Here is a 17288-nt window from a genome sequence, read left to right as displayed (position 1 = left end):
AAAGAGCAGCCTGTAAAATAGAGCTGCACACATAAACGAGCAAGCGCAGGTGAATGTGGACAGTTGTGCCAGTAGGAATGGACTAGCTGGGACTAGGCATGTTCAAAATGGCGGCTCCATCTTCTCTTTTTGCCAGCCACACGTACAGTAAGGAACAGACAAGATGGCACTAGCCACGTGGAAAGTCTATTTGCATGAGAAGATTTGGGTGGGGTAACCAGCCTTCCCCGCCCACTATGTAAATATCACACCAGGTTGAACCAATCTGTGGGCCCTACATAAATCAGACAGCAATTCCTCAAACCGGGCTATAAAACCTGCTGCAGTCCGCCCCAGGCCGGCCTTTCCCTTTCCGACTCCTGTCTTCCAAGAGAGGGCTTGCTGCTCTCCTCTCTCCTTTCTTCTGCCTATTAAATTTTCTGCTCTTCAACCCACCCACATGTCCATGTTGTTAATCTTCTTGGGTGAGATGAAGAACCCCGGGTATTTACCCCAGGCAACGATGCTGCTTCATTTTCAACTTGTCAAGAACTGGGGATGTTACATACTTTTAATAAATAGAGCAATATTTTTGATGACTATCAATCCACATAAAATTCTTTGGTGGTCCTGGAAGTATTTCATTGATTAAAACAAACCAATATTTTTTTGAAGTAAATTGAAACTAAAACTTTAAAAAGAATTCTTCACAGCTCTGCTTTGCCGCAGTAATGTGAATTGGAACAACTTAAAATGACAAGATATTGGAAACAACCAAAATGACCAAAAAGAGAAAAATGTTCAAATACAGGATGGTATGTCCTTTCCCTGAAATGTTATTAATATACAGACATTCATGACGATTTTGAAAAATGGCATTGGTTTACAATGTTCCTGTATGATTAAAAAATATCAGTATGTAAAACTGTATATACAAAATTATGCCAATTAAAAATTTATAGCACTATAGGTTTGAATTTCTTTATTGTAGACAAGCAGTATTCTTCGAAAATTTAAAAAAAAAAATCTTTCTAAGAAACAATGAGTTTCACAATTAAGTATTAAAAAAATCAACTCAAATCACAAAGCCAGAAAGGAACTTGAGATCAGTTGTGCCACTCACCTCCCCACATTTTAAATATCCAGGGCAGGCATTGTCTATTTTCTGCTTAAAGATCACAAAAGACAAAGACTCCATTATAAGGATCCCCTTTTTACTTCCTATCTCCAATCCTCAAAACAAAACAAAATAGCAAAAAGGCAGTTTCCTTCTGATTTACATACCTCACCTACTTAAAGGTGTTACTCTCTCCTGGGAACCCAAGCCAGAAACTGTGAACTCACCTTTGATGCCTCCTCCCTACCCTCATCTGGTCAGTCCCAAATCCAGTCAATCGATTCTTTCTAGCCTCTTCCCATCCAACCTTTCTGTTCCCCATTGCTATAACCCTAATCCAATTCTGCCATAGCCTAACTGACCCCACCTTCCAGCCATGTCCCCACCTTCCAGCACCCATCCTAAAGCAGAGCCCTGGCCACTCTGCCATTTACAAGCAAGCATAACTTACTGACATCCAGTTTTCCACAATCCAGTCTCCAACTAAGTGTCCAGCCTTACCTGAGACTGCTCTCCATTCAAATATTATTACACCTCCTCTAACAGAAACTTGCTATTCCCAAACACCTCTTGTGCTTCTCTCAGGACTCTGCCTGAAATCTTTTTCTTTCCTTTCCTCCTCATTTACTCACTCACTCATTCATTCATTCAACTAAAATTTCTTGAGCCCCATCTCTATGCCAGGCACTGTGCTAGGCATTGGGACATAATGGTGAGCAAAAACAGGTAGTACTGGTCCTCACAGAGATCATAAAATGTACTCTTTGCTATTAAACACCCTTCAAAAACTAGCTCAGTGTTTATCATCCTGGATAGCAATAATCTCTTCCTTTCTTGGACTCCTAACACATACATTTGCAGCTTTGGTCATATATTTCCCTGTCCTGTGTGTGTTTTCACTTCTTTCTTTACATCGACATATCTCCAAAGCATTAGCACAGTGTTCTGCATCAAAATCTAAACCATCTAAATACTAAGTTACTTGTATAGCAATTTTCAACCACTTACAAAAGTTTTCAGTTATGCTTTTCACTTCCCATAAAAATGTGTCAAGAGTTTTGTAAGGCTTTTCTTGTGTTTTTGGTTTTGGTGGTTTTTAAGCACAAAGGTATATTGAGCTACGGCTAAATAAAAGTCATTTACTTCTGGCTTGGGAATGTGTTTATGAACTTACAAATGAGAACATCTGATGTCTTAGGAATCTACTTCAAACAAAATAATGAAGCCGCCCTGTGGTGACCTGGCATAAAAAGAACTTGGAAGGCTGACAGCTCCCCACTGCGATCGCCTGCAACCCACTTGGAGCTCTCTCTCAGACTGCATGATTACGACTAGCCTTGTTAAGATAACTCTCCTTAGCACCTTGGCTAAATTTTATGTTTTCACCAGTCTTATCTGAAGCAAACTGAAAGAACTGAGTAATAATTTATCATTATGAAGATTAGAGATAAACTCTACACTAAATGCCTAAGAGGTCAAAACAGAAGATATTTAAATAAATCAGTATCTAGAAGGTAAATTTGATTCCCTTGGATTACAGAATTAAGGCGCGGTGGCTCACGCCTGTAATCTCAGCACTTTGGGAGGCAGAGTCGGGCAGATCACTTAAGGCCAGGAGTTCAAGACCAGCCTGGCCAACATTGTGAAACACTGTCTCTACAAAAAATACAAAAATTAGTTGGGCTTGGTGGTACACGACCATAATCCCAGCTACTCAGGAGTCTGGGGCAGGAGAATCACTTGAACCTGGGAGGTGGAGGTTGCAGTGAGCCGAGATTGCCCCAGTGCACTCTAGCCTGGGCAACAGAGCCAGACCCTGTCTCAAAAAAAAAAAAAAGAACTGTGAATGTACACAGATAAACCTACTTCCTCTTGACATATACTACATCATAATACTGGCTGTCATGTGTTCAAAACAGAAGGTGAAGAAAAGCAGCCCTGAACAATATTATTTTTCCAAGGTTTGGATGAAAAGAAGAAAAAGGGGGGAAGAAACTATAAACCACCATCTTTTAAAAACGAAACAGTTTTCTGATGTTTTTTTGGAGAATACCATTAAAAAATCACTTCACCTTAAGTTACACCAGGTAAGCAGCAAGAACATTTCACCAGACAGCCTACAAAAGCAGTTATCATAGGCTTCTAAAAACTGGGCTTCTTCCTATACACATGTCCTACAATTAACTCAATTTCTTTCCTCTCTTTCTTTTTGGTAGTGCACTGATAGGGAAAAAAAGGCAAAATTACATCCCCTAAGAGTGAAGTACAAAGAAAAATTTTTAAATGACCACCATCTCACAGTCCCAGGACCTGGTCATAGTTCATGCATATGTTGTCAGCGGCACATTTCCCCCAAAAGTCATCACCACCCAAGTTAGAGGGATCACAGCTGTCAGGAGGCACAAAGCTGACCCATACTCTCCCCACTAGCCTCAGTCTTGGGCTAAATGAGAAATGCCTGGACTCCAGGGCAGACTGCCTGTGGCTTGCATCCCTGCCCTGCCTTACCAGCTCAGTGATCTTAAGCAATGCACTTCCCTCTCTGGGCCTCTGTTTCCTCCTTTGTTAAGCAGCCATAATAACAGCATCTAACTCCTGGGCTAGTTCTGAAGATTCATTGAGTTAATGTGTGTGAGTAAAGCACTCAGAACACTGCCTGGCACAGGGCTATACATGTTAGCTGCTGCTGCTGCTGCTGTTGTTGTTGCTATGGCTTTATTATTACTCCCACGGTAAAATGTGTCTCGAAGTTCAACCGATCTCCTCTTCTGTCTATATCATAGCAATTTATGAGATCTGAGGTTCTAAATGATGACTGTAAGGCTCTATAAGATCATATATATGTGTATGTGTGTATATGCTTATGTGGCATTCAACCTTCCATTGAATTATCCTACTTGATACACATTTAATTTGAAATGAAAATTTTAAAACCAAAAGAGTTTCTCCTGACCTACCTCTAATCTAAATACTCATTCCTACATATATTTCTAGGCAAGAGAAGTTTTTCCACACTTCTCTCAAAGATGTTCTGTTCACATTTTGACTCAAAACTATGCTATAGACAAGATAAAAGAAATCATTTCTCTATAAATTATCCAAAACTTCCTGGATGCATTAATATCAGGCTGCTTTAATTAACTTCAAATGAAAATTGGATGTTTTAAATTATTTAAATCTTCCATTTAGCTAATTAGTTCTCATTAGAGGCTGCTCATTCTTAACATGCTAAAACATTTGGTGAAATCCTTCAGGTCACTTCAGAAACTGCTTAAAATTCATTCCCCAGAGTTTCTCCCTAAAGAGCTCTTTCCCGCATTTTTAATACCTTTTCTTCACAACTCAAACAAAGAAGAAATGACAATAGACAAGGCTGCAAATGAAGACCCTATACACTATCCTTCTCAGCAAACTGGCTTTCTATGCCATGAACACTCAACCCTACACCCATGACCACCACTAGGAGGGGTACACAGATGTCATAACAATTAATATATTTGATTTCACTAACTTTTTAGTCACACAAAAGTGAGTGAAGTTATTAAAAGTAAGCCTCTGTTTGGATTATAGGGCCCAATTCCAATACTAAAGAACTAGCCTTTCTGGGGAGCTGGGTGTTATTAGTAGCTTAATCAAATGCAGATAAATCTTATTTGAAAGGCTCACTTTTTGTGGGGCTATTTTTGTACCACTAGCATGTTAGCCTATACTCTGATTTTAACCCTGACCTGTGAAATCATAACCCAAGGACAAAGTATGATTTCTTATCATCCTCATTTTATTAATCTGCTTAGGCCTTTATAGTAATAAGTTCTGTTTTTAAAAATCAAGCAGAAATGCAAACGTTTATTCTTAATAGCCTTACCTCATGAGGCCGCCTCATCAAATTTTCTCCAGCAGCATCTCAGAAGGTTGACATTTCAATCATGGAATGCTGTCCTCCTTTCATAACTAAAGAAACATCTGCACAAAACACAGCTGTATCCAGAATATCTGCAGCCTAATAATTAAAGAGTCTACTTCCTCATTAAAAACCAATTGCTTCTAAGGTGATAATTTAGCCAGAAAGGCGGCATTTCTGTTTTTTAAGAGATGGGGTCTCACTGTGTTGCTCAGGCTGACAGGCTGGCTTTTCAGTTCAACTGTGGGCCTACAAGCATACCCAGCTGGAAAGGCAGCATTTCATTTAAACATTCAGCAAATAATTACACAGTACAAAGTCCTGTATGATAATGAATACAAATATACTCCTCTCCTCAGAGACACATACGCTATGATGTGACAGTCAAGATCTTTCTCAGCATTGGACACCCTCCACGGACAGAGCCCAGGTTACTAGACGTCTTTTTAGGGGCTTTGCAGTCTCTCTCATTCTATACTTCCCCAAAGTGGAGCTGATGGGATGGAGTCAGTCCTCCCTTTCTTCTCTCCCCTTCAATGTTTGTCCACCTCTTTGCTGTGTACTTGCACCTTCCCTTGCTCCATCCTGGCCCTACCTGTGAAATACCGACCTTGAGACCTTCTCTATATTCCCAGGAGCATCCTTCTCACAGCTTTATTGTCTCTTTGGGAAAATTCTCAAATTGAAGAACCTCACATATATGTGATATCTAACAGTGATGTAAATATCCTTTCACTTTCTTAAATTCGATCTGACCAAAATGGAATGCCTGATCTTCCCACCAAAGCCAATTATTCCACCCTTCTTCTTATTTCAGTTAAGAGCTCCAGCAGGTTCACCACAGCCCAAGCCATCTTAAGGACTTCTCTGACTCCTCTTTTTCCTCAGCACCCCTCCACCCCACCCTCCTATGTTGCCAGGTCACATGGCTTCAGATCCCTTCTTTCTATCAACATTGTCACCATCCTAATCCAGGTACTTGGTTCTTCCTCCTGAATTTTTTTTTTTTTTTTTTGAGATGAAGTGTCACTCTCTAGCCTAGGTGGGAATGCAATGGTGCGATCTCAGTTCACTGCAACCTCTGCCTCCCAGGTTCTGGTTCAAGCAATTCTCCTGTCTCAACCTCCCGAGTAGCCGGGATTACAGGAACTCGCCACCATGCCCAGCTAATTTTTGTATTTTTAGTAGATATGGGATTTCACCATGTTAGCCAGGCTGGTCTTGAACTCCTGACCTTATGATCTGCCTGCCTTGGCCTCCCAAAGAGCTGGGATTACACTGCACCCAGACCCTTCTGAATTTTTTTTAAGTGGGCTCTTATCTTCTCTCAAACCCATCTTAAGTGATTTTAAGCAGTAAATTAACTTAAGATGTTATTTTTTTTAAAAGAATATATGTCCTCTGCAACTAGATGACTTGGTTTCAAACTCCAGCTCTGCTACTTTTACTTCTGTGACCTTGGGCAAGTGGCCCAAGCTCTCTATACCTTATTGTACAATAAGGATAATAGTGCCTGCCTCATAGAATTGTTGTGAAAACAAAATGAATTAATAGTTATGGAGCTTGGGAGGCCGAGGCGGGTGGATCACGAGGTCAAGAGATCGAGACCATCCTGGTCAACATGGTGAAACCCAGTCTCTACTAAAAATACAAAAAATTAGCTGCGCACGGTGGCACATGCCTGTAATCCCAGCTACTCAGGAGGCTGAGGCAGGAGAATTGCCTGAACCCAGGAGGCGAAGGTTGCGGTGAGCCGAGATCGCGCCATTGCACTCCAGCCTAGGTAACAGGAGCGAAACTCCGTCTCAAAAAAAAAAAAATAGTTATGGAGCACCTAGAACAGCAACTGGCGCACATTTAAATGCTCAATAAACATTTCCCGCCGGGTGCGGTGGCTCACGCCTGTAATCCCAGCACTTTGGGAGGCCGAGGCGGGTGGATCACGAGGTCAAGAGATCGAGACCATCCTGGTCAACATGGTGAAACCCCATCTCTACTAAAAATACAAAAAATTAGCTGGGCATGGTGGCGCGTGCCTGTAATCCCAGCTACTCAGGAGGCTGAGGCAGGAGAATTGCCTGAACCCAGGAGGCGGAGGTTGCGGTGAGCCGAGATCGCACCATTGCACTCCAGCCTGAGTAACAAGAGCAAAACTCCGTCTCAAAAATAAATAAATAAATAAATAAATAAACATTTCCCATTATTTGTAATTAGCATAAATCCAGTCATACCATGGCTGCCCCAAAACCCTCAAGTATCCCATGGTGTACCAAGGAAACTGCAGGTTTCTCACCCTGACATTCATTCTGCCCCCAGCCAAGCTCTCAGTTTCACATTCTCCAACCCCTACTTGTTCCCTGAATACACACCAGGCAAACTGGAGGACCTACTGTTCCCTGAACACACGTTCCCAAGCCTCTCCCCTCCTTACTTAACTGTTCTCTCTTCTAAGATCCCTCCTCTCATGTCTCTGCCTGGTAAGACTTTGTCCATCCTTCAAGCCAATATTAACTCTTCCACGAAGCCTTTTCTGAACCCCTCCACCAGATGTGCCCCCACCCTCCTGTGAATTCCTCTCCTAGCACAAGTGTTGTATTTCTCTCTGGGCAGGTATTTTTCTCATACCTCATATTGCAGTCCTGTTATTTTCCCTACAGGTTTGGAGCTCTTTGAAGGTACCATGTGCATTCATCCTTGTTTTATTCTCTACATCACCTAGCACCATGTACTATGTTGGGGTAACAAAAAAGATGGAGTTGGAGGTGGCAGAGCCACAGCCATTACTGTGGCACAGGAGGGTAGGTCCACACTAAGAAAAGTACACACTCTGCCCAGGCTGGAGTCCTATCATATTTCAAATGACAATCCAAACTCACAATATAAACTGGATGGTTTCTCCAGCAAGTCTTGCCTTATAAGATACCAGAAAAACAGCAGACTATAAGAGGAATGTGATTTGTAGGCCTATCCCAAAATACCAACATGAAAATCACATTAAAAATTTTCCTCATCTAGTAATATTAAAATCAAAAAGCCATCATGCACTGTGCTTAGTTGGCTGAATTTTCTGCTAGATCTACCACCTAGCAATCCCAAGAGAAGTGACTCAGATCTCCATGGCTAGAGCTTGTTCAATGACATATTAACAACCTCTGGCATGAGAGAATTGAACATGACATATACACCACTCCTACCCTCAGAATCATGAGAGACCCCCAAACTCTAAACTCACAAAAACAGAGGCACAACAATGCAGTTTCCCAACAATAGCGTGAACACTCAATAAACACTGCTGGCAGTGACATCATCCAGGTACACAGCCACACATAACTCCATTCTGTCTAGAAGCAGAGCTGTAATCCGACACCAGGGACTCAGACCTCTTTGCCTCAGCAACTCTGGGCATTCATAAGCAGCAGTAAAGGGCTCTTTCATTCCCACTCTTCCTTTAGCCATTCAAGAAGCATCCTCCTCCCAGCACCACTAAGAGAAATGTCGCAGACATCGGTTTTAAGAACCTCTATGATGAAGTGACAAAGATTGTTTTCCCCCAAATAAAAGATATGCTCTCGAAGGTTCAGAACACTCGCTCTCCGAAAACCTGGTAGTACCCACAAATCCTTAGGCAGAACCGCCAATAACCTTTCTAACAAGACAAGTCCAAGGAAGCTAATTATGATTCATTTAGTTATGTTCATTTATTTAATTATGAACATGTGGTAAAGATAACAAAGTAAATGTAAATGTTTAGATTAGAATATATTAGACTACTCTGAAACACCAGCTCTTTTAATAAAAGTACATAACCAAGTCAATTCAGACTTATTTCTTATTAACTGATACTTTTATTGAATATAGATTTCTCTCTCTTCAATTAATGTTTTACTATGCCATTAAGATATCTTTTTCCTGTAGATCAGTGGTCTTTCACAGAAAACAATTCCTTACTTTAACGCTCTCAAATCCTAATCCCACAGAAGCAAAGTAATCAAATAAGCCAGCACTGCTATATCATTTCCTCAGAAGCAAAGAAAATAATATCAAAAAGTTTGAGGTACCCAAGTAAAATAATCGATAATATGTCAGATAAGATGTTAGTCATAGATGTGACTCTGATACAGCTCCTCGCAGTTAATGTGTCCCACTTTCTGAAAAAGAGCTGCACAAACAAAAACATCCTGAGATACAACACAAGCCTTGTAAAATATAAAGCTCAGGCACCTGTAATACATGCACTGCCCTGTACCATGTGGCCACTCCATAAATACTTGGCGACTGATTCACAAGCCAATTACAGAGTCTGGCAATGACTGTGTCTCCCTGGTCCTACTCTGGGGAGTGTTAGGAATCTCCAGTTGCTGTTTGTTGTGATGGTAGGAAGAACTAAAACATAGATGTCTAAAAGAACAGAGGTGTTGAAAGGTTCAAATTTTGTTAATTTTCCCTGAACTTCTCCCCAGGCACCTGAGTCTTAAAAAACTGGTATTGTTATCGTATCATTGGGGAAAAATGAAAAAACTGCCATAAAAGTGCATAGTGTTTCCTCACCAAAGAACAAGCTGAACAGCTGAGAGAAAAAAAAAAACAAAACAGAAACTTACTTTTCATAGACCAGCTCCTCATCGATGGAGAAATAGTGGGTATTTACTGTGCTTTTTGGTCTGTTCCTTAAAGTAGCAAAATATAACCGATCTGAAAGACAAGTTTAAAAGACAGAAAAAACACATGAAAAGTAGGGAAGTGGAAGTGAAGGGGGGTAATAACATACGAAGGATAATAATTTAAAGACCCCATTAACACGTGGAATTCTTGCAGAAACCTGATCTCTCACAGAAATCTAGAGACTCAGGAGCACAACAGTTAGGTTAGAGTCCCACCTGACCGAGGGACTCAGCGGGGCGCAGAGTGCTCACATTTCCCTTTTTCAGGCCAGAAGAGTAGACAGGAGCTGGGGTTACCCGCAGAACTGGCGGTGCAAGTTTGGTTCCCAAATCTCCAGACCTCAGCAGCTGCAGAAGGGGAAGAGAGAGGTGTGCCTCTCTTCTGCAGAAGGGGAAGAGAGGTGTGCCTGCCCCCAGCAGCTCCGGAGATTTCAAAAAGAGGAAGGGAGAGAGACTTGGAGGGGTGTGGTTGGGGGGAATCCCGAAAACCGAAGCCTGCGATGGTGAAGTAAAGGCGACCGGTGAGCACCCGCAGCAGGCTCCCCATGAGCTGCTGAGTGCCAGAGTCCGTGCAGAAGCCTGTGCTGTCCCATTACGAGGCCGAGAGGCCATCCGAGGGAGCTGCAGAGGGAGCGAGGGACGCAAGAAAGAGAAGCCGGAAGCGGGGGGTCCTCGGAGAAAGGAGAGTCCCGAGAGGGGACGAGAGAGCGCGCAGCGGCTGCAGGAGACTGGCAACCTCAGGAGAAGGTGGGGACGGTGGCACGGGAAGTGAAGAGTTGGGGGCAAGAGAGGGTGGGAAGATGCGGGGCTGTTGCTCCTCACCTTTCATGAACTCACAAGCCCCGATTAGTTCCCCTGACTCCGCTGCCATCTTAAGCGAGATACGCACGGGGGAGGGCTGGGTCGTGGCCAGCTGGGGTCACTCGCCCCCGCGGGCTTCCCCACTGCCCAGGAGCCGGGAAGCTCACAGTCCCGATCTCCGAGCCCGGCCAAGGGAAGCAGCAGGAGCCGAAGGCAGAGGCGGCTTCGGGGTCAGCGCGCCGGGCGCCCCGGGGACATTCCGAGGGGAACACGAGCCCGCTCCGCGCGGGACGCACACGCCCCAGGCTGTGACCCCTCCGATTCGGACCCGGCTGCTGCTGCTGCTCCTCCGCCGCCGCTGCGCCTGGGAAACGCAGACCAGCTCTCACGGCAGGGCAAAGTCTTCCCCCAGCTTCCAAAGTGGTCATGGAGGAGGAGACTTCTGGTCCCGATCGCACCCGTGGCTACTCGAGCGGCAGCCGGCTGGACTTCGGCGCCCGCGGGCTGGCAGCAGCTGCTAGGGCTCCTCCTTCGCCACCTCCTTTCAGCAGTTTCTCTTCCTCCTCCTCCTCCCCCTTGGTCCGCCCCCAGACCTTCCTCCCCGCCCTCCTTCAGCCCCCTCCACTTTCACGACTGCGCGGCCATCCCTTAAAGGGACAGCCCCTCTCCTTTCTCTGCAGCAGCCCCAGTTACCAGGCGCCCCGCTGGTCACTAGGAGCCGGTTGCTAAGGCTTTGTTGCAGTTCACCAATTGCTGTTCAGGAAACGGGGCCCTCGGCCCAGGGGAGCGGGCGGGGCCCCTAGGCCAGAAACTTATGAATGAAACCGCGAGGTTAGGAGTGGACTTCACAGAGGGCGCTGTCCGGACCTCCGAGGCTAGGATGCGCCGGCGCCCCCTTTCTTTTCTGCACTCACTAAGTCTTGTCCCACTCGAGATTTCTTTTCTCTCTCTCTCACATTCTCTTTCTTTCTCGCCCACTCACCCATGCTCTTCTAAACTCTTGAAACGCGCGCACACACACACGCACACTCGTCAAGACCTTGGATCTCCGTGCCCAGCCTTGCCTCTAGCTAACCTTTCAACCAACCCCCACGCCCACTACTGAGTCTGCATCTTTATAAAAAATACAATTGCAAAAAAGCCCCAGCTCCTAGCTCACAGTACGTGTATCGGTTTCCTCTACACATACCAGACTCTGATATAACTTGTACTTTGTTCTCACGGGAAAAAAAAAAAAAGTTCCCATCTGGTTCTCCACGCCCTCTCATCTGGGCCTCCACTGTGAGCGCAAAAGCATCACAAATGCCTAATCTTACAGAGCTCGGGTCCCGGAGGGACAGGGCGGGACCGCTGAGCCAGCCTGGGCCGGGGCGGGGGGAAAGGAGGGAGAGGAGAGTCCACTGGTCCAAGGAAAAGTAAACACAAAGGAATTTCTTTACATAGTCTCAGCTGAAGCGCTGCAGGCAGAAGTCCCGCTGAAAGAGGCCCTTGTCTTTCTGCGAGGCTCCACATACTGTTTAAACAACTTTAACGCTGCGCGTCCTACGGCTGTGCCTAATCAGCGCGCAGTCCCTTCCTTAAAAAAATGGCGCTGTAGACCCACCATCCTAAGAGCATGCGCTCTGAGGGGTCTCTCCAGAAACAGCAAGAAACTTGTGGCGGCCTTTTTCTTCACAGTAGCTTGTTTACCTCTAGGGAGAAAGGGGGCGCACCCGTGCAGAGCTGACTAAGGACGCGAGCCCTCTGAGGCCAGGGAATAAAGCTCAACTCTTTGGGCGCAGCCCGTTAGCTGGCCTCGTTGGCTCTCCGAAAAGCCAAACAGGCAAAAACACATTAAACGAATATTACTTTGATGTTCAGAAAAATCATTCCGAACATCTCAGTAATTCTTACCAAACATTCCCTTCTAAGACAGTTGAACACAGAACCTAGCCTAACATTCAAATCTTTAAATTCTCAGCCCAGATCCATATACATTTAAAGGTGAATCGCTAAAGAGCACCGCCTTCCATCCCCTAGTTTTCACGTGAGAAAATATTTATATATCAAAAGAATTATTAAAACTGTCAAAGTCCTGAAAAACTGAGTTGTTATGAGTGTTTAACTCTGTTGAGGTGCCGTTCATCCATGTTTTACGGGCCACCGGCCACCGCTACAGTCCTAATGAAGGAAGCATCTCTCAAATATGTTTCCACACTCACGCAGTTAGTTGAATTTTGCCTGAAGTTTATTCTCCAAAATCTCAACAATCATGTTGGCCAATTCCAGTTTCTGTTCGTGGGGTTTTGTGTGCGTGTTTTTTTGTTGGTTTGAGACAGGGTCTCGTTCTGTCACTCAGGCTAGAGTGCAGTGGTTCAATCTCTGCTCACTCCAACCTCCACCTCCTGGGTTCAGGCGATTCTCCGTCCTCAGCCTCCCAAATAGTTGGGTATACAGGCGTGCGCCACCACGCCCCCCTAATTTTTGTATTTTTTGTAGAGACGGGGTTTTGCCATGTTGGCCAGACTGGTGTCCACCTCCTGAGCACAACCCTGCCTTGGCTTTCCACAGCGATGGGAGGGATTACAGGCTGAGCCACTGCGCCCGACCTCAAATTATTTTATCAAAAAAAAAAAAAAAAAAATTCTTGTATTTCTTATATGAAAGATAGGGAAAAACACATTATATTAATCTCTCAATAAATTTACCTACTTTGTTTAAAAGCAAAATTAATCTAAAGATGTTATTCTATTTCCAAAGGTGCTGATTTAAAATTCTTGCAGAATCTAAACTCAAATTCCCTAACACTTTTAGTTTTGTATTAGAAAGCGTGCATTAGAAATAGAAGTCAGAGTTCTCGTTCAACTCACAAACTTTTAATTTCACAAAGTAAATAGTCTAATGAAAAGAACTCCAAATCTACACTTTCAGAGAAGCAGATTTAATTGAACACCCTCTTGTTATTTTCCAAAATGAATTTATTAAAATCTTTTTTTATATAACTCTCCTGCTTAAAATTTTGATCATGAGGAATGATGACCTAACAAATAGAAGTCCTTAAATTCAAATGAAAATGTCTACTTTTCCTTAGCATATTTACAAAGATAATAAAACTCTGTAAATAATTCAGGTTTTTTTTAAATATTGCATGGGGCCAGGCGCCGTGGCTCACACCTATAATCCCAGCACTTTGGGAGGCCAAGGCAAGAGAATCACCTGAAGTCAGGAGTTCGAGAGCAGCCTGGCTAACATGGCGAAACCCCTCCTTTACTAAAAAAAAATACAAAACTTAGCCAGGTGTGGTGACATGCCTGTAACCCCAGCTACTCCGGAGGTTGCAATGAGTCGAGATCGCGCCACTGCACTCCAGCCTGGGCAACAGAAGAGACTCCGTCTTAAAAAAATAAAAAAATAAATATTTTTAAATTAGCCAGGCATGGTGGGGCGTGGAGGGGTGGGGGGGCGCCTGTAATTCCAACTACTCACGAGGCTGAAGCAGAATTGCTTGAACCGGGAGGCGGAGGTTGCAGTGAGCTGTGATTATGCCACCGCACACCAGCCGTTCAGTGTCTCTGGGCGACAGAGTGAGACCCCGTCTCAAACAAACAAACAACAAAATTACATGGAAGGAAAGTGTCAGTATAATCAAATCTCTCTAAGCCAATCTAGATGGTATAGGAAACTCTACAAGAAAAATATAAACTAGATTGTGCACACACGGCACACATATAATACCTAACAAGGTTCTGATGACATCATAAAACACTTTATTCTCTCAATTATCATGAGGTCAAAGTTCCTGTTGGTTGTAGTTTCATAATAAAGGCATGCTTTTGCAGTTTACGAGGGAAGATAATGGAAGAAACATTTCCAACCACCCAACTTGATATAAATTTAAGGAATGGACTTTTAAGAAACAGTAAAGAAAGGCGTTTCACATATAAAGGAAATACTGAGCGATTTTAAATATCACTCAACTGCGGAAAAAGGAAAGTAATATTACACACAGAAATTCAGCAGGTAAGTGTAGAAAGTGTTGAATTTGAAAACAGGTGTTTTTTTTCCCCGGAGACGGAGTCTTGCTTGCTCTGTTGCCCAGGCTGGAGTGCAGTGGCACCATCTCGGCTCATTGCAACCTCCACCTCCCGAGTTCAAACGATTCTGCTACCACAGCCTCCCGAGTAGCTGGGACTACGGCGCATGCGCCACCACATCCAGCTAATTTTCGTGTGTGTTTTTTTTTTATAGAGACGGGATTTCACTATGTTGGCCAGGCTGGTCTCAAACTTCTGACCTCAAGTGATCCGCCTGCCTCGGGTTCCCAAAGTGCTGGGATTACAGATGTGAGCCACTGCACCCGCCCTGAAAACGATGAAATTTAAATCTAACTCCTCAACCACTGCTTGAAAACTGCTTCAACTACCCTGCAACCCATGCTGGTGCACCTGCAGTTCTAGAAAACTCACTGCTGGAGACAGCTCTAAATTATGGTAAAAGCCTCGAGTTCTAATTCTGCCTGGAGGCTGCAGGACCTCTAGTCACCCTTACACACACCAACTCTTCAAAAATGCAAAGGCAATTTCGTTGACCACCTTGCTTTTCCCCTTAGACTTCCCCAGATTAAAATCTCCATTTTCTTCAACATTTTCTTATATTACATGGCTTCAAGCTCCCTCGATTTCCAGTCTAGTCTCTACCAATTTATCCAATTTCTTACTAAGTGAGTCCCAGAACTGAATGCAGACTAGTGATAAACTGATGTGACCAGTTCTGAAAAAGAGAAAAAAGAATAGATGGAAGATTCAGATGAGAGCAAAAGCAATGAAAAACATAAAAGAATTAAATTTTATCGTTTAGCTTCCAGGAAAATATTCTTTCTTGCTGGAAGAGGACAAGGAAAAATGAGCTCAAGATTGTCAAAGTCCTGACAATTTACATATTGTATTCTTTTTAAATTACCATAATTTCTCATTAGAATGTATCATTAGAACATACTCTTTTAGTTGCTTGTTCAGAAGTGATACTAAGTTACCTAAGAACATAAAGAAAATATAGAATACATACTTTGAATTCTTTCTGGAAATTAAATTTCAGTTTAAGTATGAAACATGTAGTAGAAACCTGTACTGCTGAGTAATTTGAAATTGAAGATAATTTGAATTATTTATTCATACACATATTTTGACAATTAATTTTTTGATGCCAAAAACAATTTAAAACAGCTTTTAGTAGAATACATATAATTAAAAATGTATCGCAGTAGAACAAGAATACCAAAAATAGATAGCGTGGCTCATAAACGATTCTGTTCCAGAAGCCTGCCCACAAACGATAAGACACTGGCCTAACCCAGCCACATTCTGTATCACCAATGCCTGTTTAAGAATTCCAGACCAGAATCAAAGAAGTAAAAACCAGACGGGACCTAGGATATCAGCTAGTTCCAATTTTCAAACAGACTCCATCAAGCTCAAGGGATTTAGCACAGGCACAATATGGGGGTGGGAGTGGAAGGGGATGGATGAGCACTCAAGGCTTCTACAAAATAGTTCCTTTATAAAACGTTATATGGCAAAATAAAAGACAAAAAAGAGAAAGGGGTCCACAGTAGGTAACTGACTTCCCAAACTCACATAGCTGGTGGAAATAAAACCAGTATTCATTATTTGCTGTAATATCAACAACCTTTTCTTAATTTTTCCCTAGTTAGCTTAAATTACATTGTTTAACTTATCGTTCTTAAACTTGACAAATAAAGTGTCAAACGATAATAATGTATGCATAATATCTACAACTATTTTCTTCAAGATATTTAGAGGACATACTGAAATAATCTCCAAATGCAACAATATAAGATGTTGCATTATCTGCCATTGCTATTGTTCTCATGTAGCTTCTATAAAAATTTGAATTGTTTCCAGCCCTGAGAGTTATTAATGGTATACCAGCAGTCTACAAAATATAGTTTAAGAAATACTGGTATAGTGAAGATTAAATAAAACAAGTCAATTCAATATTCATCTCATCCTTGACTAATGCAGTCAATAAAGAATGGTGCAGTTTTAGAAGGTAAAAGAAAGTTCCATGAGGTCAATATACTTAAGAGTAGTCCATTTATTGTCCAGTTTGCAGGACTTTTCAAACAAGTTAACAACTCAATACTTTTTTTTTTTAATTTTACAGCATTTATCCATCTACATTTATTTGTCATTCCTACTTTTTTTTTTTTTTTGAGACAGAGTCTCGCTGTGTCACCCAGGCTAGAGTCTAATGACACCATCACAGGTCACTGCAGCCTCGACCTCCCGAGCTTGAGTGATTCTCCCATCTCAGGTTCCAGAGCAGCTGGGACTACAGATATGAGCCACTGCACTTGGCTAATTATTTATTTTTTTTGTAGAGACAGGGTCCCACTATGTTGCCCAGGCTGGTCTTGAAGTCCTGGGCTGGAGCCAGTTTCTACTGCCTCGACCTCACAAAGTGCCAGGATTACAGGTGGGAGCTGCTGCACCCACACCATTCGTTCTCTTTTTACAGATTAAATAAGGAAACATTTTTACCTCAAAAATAGATAATATTCCCCACACCACTCCTCACCCACCATCACCACCATAGCCATGCTGAGAAATATCATTAGTGAGCTACACATCGTAATCTAAAGTTTTGAATGTTCAATTCCATGTGCACATTTAATAATGTTCCTACTAGACACATTTCTAGCAGGAAAATAATAGTAGTTAATAGTTTGGTTTCATTTAAAACAAAGCACAGCAATTTATATCTCAGTTCTCACACTGGTTGCCTATGAGGTAGGTACTATTATTATTTCCATTTTATAAATGAGAAAACA

The 17288-nt window shown here is 42.8% G+C and overlaps 1 protein-coding gene across 4 annotated transcripts in view; it reads right to left on the bottom strand.

Moving 5' to 3' along the window:
- CDC14A (cell division cycle 14A) overlaps positions 1–11527 on the bottom strand; it is a 179987-nt gene extending 168460 nt beyond the window's left edge. Inside the window, exons 1-2 of one of the 4 annotated variants that reach the window (XM_064371087.1) lie at positions 11442–11527; positions 9599–9689 (exon numbers count right to left, since the gene is read on the bottom strand). In XM_064371087.1, the coding sequence (XP_064227157.1) occupies positions 9599–9689; positions 11442–11445 (95 nt within the window). In that variant the 5' untranslated portion in view covers positions 11446–11527. Of the gene's footprint in view, positions 1–9598; positions 9690–10480; positions 10992–11441 lie in introns of those variants that run through there. The other 3 variants (XM_012466467.2, XM_012466466.2, XM_064371088.1) reach the window with 3 other exon arrangements.
- Positions 11528–17288: the final 5761 nt, after the last annotated feature.

Source organism: Aotus nancymaae, unplaced genomic scaffold (genome assembly GCF_030222135.1).
Source record: "Aotus nancymaae isolate 86718 unplaced genomic scaffold, 86718_ANA_hifiasm-v0.15.2.pri h1tg000117l, whole genome shotgun sequence".
Lineage (NCBI taxonomy): Eukaryota > Metazoa > Chordata > Mammalia > Primates > Aotidae > Aotus > Aotus nancymaae.
The sequence above is the reverse complement of the archived record's forward strand: the minus strand, read 5'-3'. Positions and strand labels throughout refer to the sequence as shown.